This window comes from Pinus tabuliformis, chromosome 4_1, assembly GCF_031772625.1.
Source record: "Pinus tabuliformis cultivar Carrire ecotype Pingquan chromosome 4_1, CPIR1, whole genome shotgun sequence".
Taxonomy (NCBI): domain Eukaryota; kingdom Viridiplantae; phylum Streptophyta; class Pinopsida; order Pinales; family Pinaceae; genus Pinus; species Pinus tabuliformis.
The window spans coordinates 335,927,121-335,936,617 of record NC_142303.1 but is presented as its reverse complement, the minus strand read 5'-3'; the positions used below and the strand labels follow the sequence as shown (position 1 = coordinate 335,936,617).

The following is a 9,497-nucleotide window of genomic DNA, read 5'->3' as shown; positions in this document are numbered from 1 at the left end:
ATACATGGCTTTCACGTTATATTTTTTTTTTTTCTGAAGGTGGCAAAATCTATCAAACTCAGGTGTCAAACCAACAGTGAGGACAACCATCTCTGGCTGCTATCCGCGAATGTCGATTTGACTCATCACCGTTATCAAGGAAAACCACGCCACCTGTAATAACCCGCTGGTGGTCCGTAAGGGAGCAGGCTTTCACCCCTGCCAGATGCCTCTGGGTCTTGGGCCGTTAACCTGTTTCCTTACGTCCGAGGAAGACGAGCTCTTAGCCAAGCAGAAGCAATTTTACGGCATACTCCAGGCCGAGGTTTTCACGTTATACTTATTGAAACAAACCTCTGTAAAATTATTTCAAGGAGGAAACCAAAGCTGCATAAATGTACTGAATTTGGCCAGAATATTTTTCTAGGAAATTTGACCTCAGGAGTGTTCAAATAGTTTTTTTTAATGGAAACTATTCAGAATTTTTGAAGCACCCTAAATTTTAAAACTGCAGTATTCTAACCCAAAATTTCTCCAATTTCAGCCAAAATTTTCTATTATTTTCTCAACTAAAACGTGACTAGTTTAGACTACGCGTGTAAGACCCGTTAGATCCATTTTTGGAAATCAGTTTCATGTGATGTGCTGGAATGTTTGCCATGAAATCATTCTCTGATCTTCCTCTTTCTTCATTCGGAGTTGTCTATAATGCGATTTTTTGGAAATTCCGGTGATGGAATCCGGAGGAAAAAATTGAGTTTAAATCTTGATTTGTATTATTTAAAATGGTTTTTTAACTGCATATTTGGATTCAGCACCCCGAAAAACCCCTGAAACACTTTGATTGTGCAGAAATTAGTTATCAAACTTGCGATTCCAATACATTGCTGCCAAATTTTGACCAGAAAACCCGGAAAAACATAAAAAAAAATGACATTATAGACAACTGCTGCTTTACGTTCACTGAAGCATTTAGAGGGAAGCGTATTTATTACTCAGTGAAAATTATCTCTTTATGTGTGTTTTGATAAACCCTAGGAAACGCCGACTGCTGTACGCTTACGGAAGCGTCACTTGACTAACTGACAATTTTAAATGAAAAATGGTGGCGGTCAGCAGGAGGATATACACAATTAAAGTATATACAAAAATATAACTCATATTTGCAAACAAACAGAAATCTGGCACGCCAGCGCAACTGAAGAGAGCCAGATATGGTATGTCAAACAAGCTGGAATATAAAATATAGCATTGATATGGCATGCCAAACAAGCTGAAATATAAAATATAGCATTGCTTTCTGGTAACGTTAAACGTTCAATCCACTTTAATTATAAACACATTTTCCGTGCTGAAGTTAACTCTGGCATACTGATTTTGAGAATATTTTAAAATTGGATAGTTCTTACTTCTTGTTCATGAGTTATTTCCATGGACATTACTTTTGTTTATAATTTTATTTTTAATTTTGGAATTGAAGTTAATGGGATATATCAAACAATTAATTTTGTTCTTGTTTATGATGTAATGTTTTTGTTTATGATACAATTTAATTGTTCCGGTCTATGTAATGTTTTTGTTTATGATACAATTTAATTGGTTTAGGTTTTTTTAATTTATTTATGATTGTTTATGATGTAATTTTAAAATTGAAAATAACTAAATTACAGATTTTGAAAATATTTTGAAATTTGATAAATCAAACCATTTATTTAGTTCTTGTTCATGACCCAATTCAATTAACTATACTCATTTTTGTCCACAGCACAATTCAATTAATTTAGTTCTTTTCCATAATATTGTTCATGACCTAATTTTAGGAGTCTAAGTTAACTCGATTAAGGATCTGGACAATATTTTTATAGGTCAAACAATTAACTTTGTTCTTGTCCATGACCCAATTCAATTGACTTCGTTCCTTTTTCTCCATGAGGCAATTCAATTGATTTCATTCTTTTTTCTGCATGAGGCAATTCAATTGATTTAGTTCTTCTTCATGACATTGTTCATGACCTAATTTTGGAGTTGAAGTTAAATCCAATTTAGAGAATATTTTGAAATCTGATAAGTCAAATAAGTAATTTTGTTCTTGTCCATCACTAAATTCAATTAAGGTAGCTCATTTTTTTCATAGCACAATTCAATGAACTTAGTTCTTCTTCATTACATTGTTTATGACCTAATTTTGGACTAAGTTAAGGATTTGGAGAATATTTTGAAATTTGATATATCAAACAATTAACTTGGTTCTTGTCCATAACCTAATTCAATTGACTTAATTCATTTTAGTCCATGAGAATATCAATTGACTTAGTTCTTGTTCATGACTTAAATATGAAGTTGAAATTAACTCTATTATAGATTTGAAGAATATTTTGAAATCTAATAGGTCAAATAATTAACTTTGCTCTTGTCCATAACCTTATTCATTTGACTTCCCTCCATGAAACAATTCAATTGACTTAGTTCTTGTTCATGACATTGTTTATGACGTAATTTTGAGTTAAAGTTAATTTGATTATGAATTTAGATCATATTTAGAAATCTAGCAATCCATGCATGATCCAATTCAATTAACTTTGCTCCCATCCATGTCTCAATTTCATCCATGTCTCAATTTCAGAGTTAATTTTGTAGGAAAAATATCATTTTCCATTTAATACATTTAATTAGAAAATAAAAAATTAGAATTTCAAATATTGATGGAATTGTAAAATATAGTTAAAGCTACACTTACAATGTTAAGCATGTCTTCTTTGCAAAATCTGGTAAAAAAAATTCAGAGACGATGATACTTCAATTACTGGGGAATTCAGAGATGATCATCGTTTTATTGTGGGTAAAATTTGCTGTACAAAGAAACTGTGTAGGAAGAAGTTTTGCTTGATTTTAAACCAATCCAAATCTTCTGAAGATCCATCAAAATTTATGTATTTCTTTCAGAACTGATACACACAATTCCAAAAGACTAAGAGGCTCATTACGGTTACAATTACAGTGGCGATGCGGTTTGATTCAAGTTTTTCTCATAATCAGAGCGATGAGCGGAGAAAATTGGTGTCGGGTTTATCTGCAACGCGGCCACCGGAAATAATGGGGACAACGCGAGATTGATTGGTTAAAAATGTTTTCTCTTCTTGGTCGTTGCGTGTGAGCAATGGAGTGCGAGTGTGGAGCCTGCGATCGAGCCAGGAGATGATATCTGCAAAGACCAAATCCACGTTGTGATCGGGTTCCCCGCTGGTCAGGGCGTGCCACATGCCCGGATAGAGTTTGATGGTCTTGTCAAAGCTAGCTGCCCCATTGTACAGAGCCTCGCTCACCGAAGGGTCTGTCACGCTGTCGTCCTCTCCATGCAACACCAAGAACGGCACCGTCACCTGCAGTCAGTCACCGCTTACTCAGTCAGTTTAATCATTGCCACCTTTTACTACTAAGTTAGTACTTTGATTCATATTATTATTATACCTCCTGAAGCCGGTCCTCCAAGTCCAGGCTCACCATGAGCATTTCCAGAGCTGTTTTTAATCGGGGCTTGTCTTGATATATAAGCTCGTTGGATCGAACCTGCGACATGGACCAATACCTCCTTAATGTTGATCAATTAGGGGAAAAAAGGGGCCAAATGTAATTATAAACTCAATTTGCTTACAGATATTTGACACTGCAACAAGTAATAGAACCTTCAATTTTATTTGTTTTTGTAGAAGATAGATAATTTGCAATTACTCAGCAGTGGGAATTGGAAGATGATATTTTTTAAAATTACTAATATGTCAGACAGATTTAGAAGCAATCATAAGTTTGATCCTTGATCATTTGGTTATTTATGAATTATCATTGGGGGATAAGGATGATGAGTTGCTTCTTGATCATTTGGTTATTGCTATGCTGAGTAGATAAATAGAATTTAATATTGGGTTGAGTATAGATTTTCATCATTTGTCTATTACTTCATCCACTATTTTATGGATGATCATTGGAGGTAAGGATGCTGAATAGTTCTGAATATAATTTAATATTGGGTTGGGAATATATTTTCATACTGGGTTGGAAAACCAAAAAAAAAACATCCTTCATTATCATATGCTAATGATATAATTAGTAAGTTAATAATTAGCTACAGGAAGAATATGCTCATTTATTCCCCATTTCCCTCCCATGAATATGCTTGCACACCATTTCTTCCTGTTAAATTATAATAAGCATGAGACTTGTCCATGCTTTTTCTGCGGGACTTGTTATGAGACCAGTTATACCTAATCTGAAATACCTTTTACACCTACAAAATTCCTCCCAGTCTCCTAGATATGTTTACCCTCTCTGTAGTAGACATCGGATGCCTTTTAATTTATTAAAATAGTGTAGTTTAGAAAAAAAGCACTTAGATTTGCTCTTTCAGGTTTCCTGAGGTAAGAAAATCTGAGCAGGGATGCATAGAAGTTATGCAGTGTGGTGATCCTGTTAAACAAGGGGGCACATACACTGGATCAGCAACATGTGATTCTGCTAAACAAGCAGGTATATTAATTGGAATCAAAAGTCACCAACAGGATAAAGGAGAGTCTTTGTCCATCCCTATGTTTATCCTCCTAAGCAAATACACACAAAGGAGAGTCTTTGTCCATCCCTATGTTTATTTTCCTAAGCAAGCAGACACTAGATTGAAACCAAAGACCTGCTACACAAGCAGGTACACTAATTGGAATCAATGTTCAGTGACAGGTCAAACAAAGAGTACTTTAAATTTCATTTTATAAAATCCTTTCATGTACAAAACTGAATTTCAGGCAGTAGTAATTTGGGCCATATTAGAACTCAGAAAATTACCTGTTCTCTCTTGATGGGATCCCGGAAGGCCGAATCTATGACGTCCTTGGTGGGGACTATCTTCCATGAGGGAACAAATACTGCTAGTTTTGTTAGAAACTTGACCACCACAGGATGTGGTTTTATCTTCTCTGATATCTGTCAAATGTCAAACTTAATATTAAAAAGTATTACAGCCAGCAGCAGAGTACTGGAATATGAATTTTTTTGATCTGGCAAATACAAACTTACTGTTAATATCATACCTTGCACATGGGAGCTACAAGAACAGCTCCATTCCAAAACGTAGGTTCCTTTCTGTGCAGCAGAAGCACAACTGCACCGCCCATGGATTCTCCATACAGGAATCTGGGCATTTTTTCATACTCTTTACGAGCTGAAAGTAAAGATATTTTTGGTGAGATATTAGTTCCTAAACTACGTAACTTATTTTTGTTGAGATATTAGTTCCTAGACTATCTGGTTAGGATAATCTATTTTTAAACTTATATCGATTGCAGATTCAGATTCCAAAAATACCTAGAACAGTTTGTTTGACCACTCTCTTTACAGTCAGATTCCTGGATACCCAAAATCTCATTCAGATTCCTGGATACCCAAAATCTGCCATAGACACAAGGATGCCAGTAATGCATACATAAATCATAATAATTAACTTTGTATTTATTATGAATAATTAAAATATTTATTTAGATTGAAAAAGTGGGATTGAAAGTGATAAAATGATCATCATCCAAAAGGCTTGGCATTCAAAAACCTAAACTTCATTCTTAAAATTTAATCACTCACCACAGACACTCATGAAGAAATTGTCACAATCATTGACAGAAGACTTGCAATGAACAACCCAAACTTCATTCTTGAATTCAATTACTTACCACAGATACTCTTGAAGAAATTGTTACAGTCATTGACAATATTGCTGAATCTCTTAATATAACATCTGGGGCCTTTTGATTTCCCATGGCCCTCGTAATCGATTCCGAACACGCCATATCCAGCACGGGCAAGCCTTATTCCACATTCTGGCAATTAGTATAAAATACAATTAGTGCACTATTCATCCAATCTGGTAATTTCAGCATATCCAGAAGCTGTAGAAAATGACCAAATTTTGGCATATCCAGAAGCTCTGAAAAACAGAGTTTTTTATACCTCTCATGGAAACACTGCATTCCATTCCATACCCTGAAATGTTTTCATGGTTATCAATACATCATGACAAATACTTCAGATTTGAACAGAGAAAAAGGAAAAACAATACCAGTAGAAAGAAGGGAAAACAAAAAAAAAAATGTCCTTTCGCCTTACCGTGGCATAGGAAAACCAGACCCTTTGGAGCTGTCAACAGAGGCAGCCACCTACAGGTAAATAATCGCACTCCTCTAGAATTACGAATGAATTCCTGCAACGAAGAAAAAAAGGTTAGAGACATTCAATTGAGAATACCCTGCATCTAAATCTGAATCTCAGTACCTCTTCATACTTGTAGACCTCCATCGCTGCTAATCAATGGCTAAAACTCCACCGAATCAAGAATTTTCCCAGCCAAAACCAGAGACCAGGGGCCAACGGAGCCGCATGTATCAGATTCCACCAATGGGTTTTTTATAAAATGGTTTCAGAGACGAAAGGATAATATGGACTGCTCCTATCCCAATCCAGAAAATCTCGCATAATCCAATTAACAATGTGTCAAAAAAATGCCATAGGAGTCGTGCATAAAAACACCTTGGAACAGAAAAAAATCAGAAAAACAGAACAGAACAAAATTAGAAAAAACAAAAGGGAGAAAAAAGTTAATCTACAAAAGGAAAGCGACATCGAGCTTCTGGAAAGTTTGAAAGCATTTTGTGTTGGGATATTCAACCATCATTCATGAAGATACAAGTCTGTTAAAGCCTACGTGGCTATTTTAAGATAAGCTTCGAATCAAATTAGTTGCAAGAGCCTGCTAAGTTACGCAATCACTTTATCTCGAAGGAGGCGAACTTTTCAAAGGCAGTGGGAGAGGACGCAAGTACTATGCTTTTACGCGGAGTGACGAGAAAAAAGGTACGCGTTAACTACCGGAGAAGCCCCTGGATCTCTCTGGATCAGGGAAGTGGTAGTGTCTTGCAAGTTTCACGTATGTCCAGGTGACTTCAATTAACAACGACCTCCCTTCTATCTAGTCAAGGAGGGAAAATATACACACAGAATTTAGCTATTGATGTTGAGGCGAACTAAGAGTTGTTTTTAGCCTCGGAATTTGGTGAAAAAATTGAGGTTAAATATTGATTTGGGTTATTTAAACTGGTTTTTTTATTGTAAATCTGATTCAGCATACTGAAAAACCCTGGGGCATTTTGATTGTGCAGACTTACCCACCAAACTTGTGATTTCAATAAATTCCTGCCGAATTTTAGAGAAATTAGATCAGAAAACAAGTTTACCATCAAACTTGTAATTTCAATAAATTCCTGTAAAATTTAAAAAAAATTAAATCTAAAAAACCCATCAAAAAATCGCACTAAAAACAACTCCACCAAAAATTATGTTAAATGACAATTCGATATTGAAGGGTCATCACCGCCGGTACACATGTTTCTTTAGTTTTCCCAGGCAGGTTTGGGTCAGCGAAAGTTTTGGGTCAGCCAATGTTGATGGAAAATCGAGTTGTGTAAGCTTAGTCAAGTTTAGATGTTTTTTAATAGTTTAATTTTTCAACTAAAAAAATTATATATTGAACTCCTCATAATATTTAAATTTAAAAAATAACAAACACTAAATCTCATACAAACCATTTTATTTATATAATATATATAAATATTATATATATATGATATGGATTTTTTTGCTTAACTCAACAAATTTCTTTTTACCAAAAAATTATTTATTTAAAAAAATTATTATATAAAATATATTTATTAAAAAAACAATATTTAATAATCTAATCATTCTTTTGAGATTAATCAAGTTGCTTGAAACAACCTATATAAAAATATTATATAAAATATATATTTTTTAAAAACAATATTTAATAATCCATTCTTTCTTTTGAGATGAACCAAGTTGCTTGGAAAAACCTATCAAATGGAAATTGAGTATCTCTGGACGAATCAATCCATAAATATGTTACATGACAATGAAATCTTGACAAGAGTCATTACCACCTTTTGCTTTTGCCAATTTAATGAGTATATTTTAACCAAACCTTTTGCTTTTGTCGATTTAATGAGTATATTTTAACCAAATATATTTAACATAGGAAAGAAGAAAATTAGAAAAATATTGAAATAGAAAAGAAAGATTTAGCATAGTAATTCTTATTTTTATAATTTAAAATTATAATTATATTTATATATATATATATATATGAAAATTTAGCAATACACTTTAAAAGTTTTATTTTAAATATTTTTTGAAATTTAATTTAAAAAATCAAATTAATAATAAAATATTTTATAATGGTTTGTTTTTTCTTCATCTCACATATTTTAATTTTAATTTTTTATTTTTACTTGATTTCATGTGATTCCATTCCATTTACATACACTGTGTTAATATAAACATGTAGGCATAATGCTTAAATTATCATGTAAAGATGTTGATGTAATTATTTTTTTGATGTTCATTCCATTTACATACACTGTGTTAATATAAACACGTAGGCATAATATTTAAATCATGTAAAGATGTTGATTTAAATTTTTTTAAATTAATTACATGCGTTTATTTTAGAATAGGATTTTAAAAATTTAAATATAATTATTAATAGAATAATTTTAGTGGTAGTTAAGCATGGAGGGTTGAGATTTATTAAAATGTAGTTATGTTTTTTTTGTTTTTCATTTTAATTAAAAAAATGTCAAGTACAAGTGTAAAACTAGGTTTCTATTAGGTTTTTGTTTATGGCATTGTTTATGGCATCGAACTCTTCTCATTTATTGTTGCTTTAATATGTTTTTCTTGTTACATGCTTTTTAAAGCTTGTATATATGTTTAACTTATGTATTAATTCTTTTTATAATTAACAATATAATAATAATTTAAAATAAATTTATAACTCAATCAAATTTTATGATTATTTATAATATTAGCAATGTCAAATGTATCATGAGACAAGTGTGTTGATGCCTCCAATGGATTGATGCCTATAGAGGTTTAAGGGCCATTTAATTTATATGGCTCCAACTAGTTGATATTAATATGGGAGATGAAGCTCAAAACACTCAACCACTTTGAGCTCATGAGCCTAAAACATCTTAAATTATATAGCTATAAAATTCTTTTCCCTTTCTTCCTAAATTAATGTACACTTTTTAATTTGTTTTTTATTTTTTATTATGACATAAGTTTTGAGTAATCATGGTGAAGTGATAGCTTTAAGAGATTCAATCATGTGACTTGTGTGTGCATCCTTTTGTCCTTGTAGTATTGAGTGTGATCTATTTTCCTTAAAAGGCCAACGATCTTAGGCAAGGCTCAATGGCCTCCCTCCACTTATCCCTCATTTAACATAATGGCGTGTCTCAATATATAATTGATGATGGCTCCCAAGACTCCTCAAAAGTTAATTTTGAATGTATACCATCATGTAATGATGACCCTGTCCTAAAACCAAAAATGCATTTAAAAATTATACTACAAGGTCCTCTCCCTGAACTAGAAAAACATTTAAAAAGTATACCGTGAGGTTCATTTCA

The 9,497-nt window shown here is 32.8% G+C and overlaps 1 protein-coding gene across 1 annotated transcript; it reads right to left on the bottom strand.

The window, feature by feature from the left end:
* Positions 1 to 2,745: 2,745 nt before the first annotated feature.
* LOC149175644 (caffeoylshikimate esterase-like) lies at positions 2,746 to 6,578 on the bottom strand. Its single transcript, XM_089419729.1, has 8 exons — positions 6,286 to 6,578; positions 6,121 to 6,214; positions 5,965 to 5,997; positions 5,688 to 5,834; positions 5,055 to 5,185; positions 4,810 to 4,947; positions 3,448 to 3,546; positions 2,746 to 3,359 (listed from the first exon to the last, which is right to left on the bottom strand). Exons 1-8 carry the CDS (start codon positions 6,307 to 6,309, stop codon positions 3,012 to 3,014), a joined length of 1,014 nt encoding a protein of 337 aa, XP_089275855.1. The 5' UTR covers positions 6,310 to 6,578; the 3' UTR covers positions 2,746 to 3,011.
* Between the last annotated feature and the right edge of the window lie 2,919 nt (positions 6,579 to 9,497).

Coding starts and splice junctions, on each gene's coding strand:
- LOC149175644 (XM_089419729.1), bottom strand. CDS start 6,309: ATGGAGGTCTACAAGTATGAAGAG. Junction 5,186..5,687: donor TTTCTTCAAGAGTATCTGTG/GTAAGTAATTGA, acceptor CTTTACTTTCAG/CTCGTAAAGAGTATGAAAAA. Junction 3,360..3,447: donor TGGAGGACCGGCTTCAGGAG/GTATAATAATAA, acceptor GACTGACTGCAG/GTGACGGTGCCGTTCTTGGT.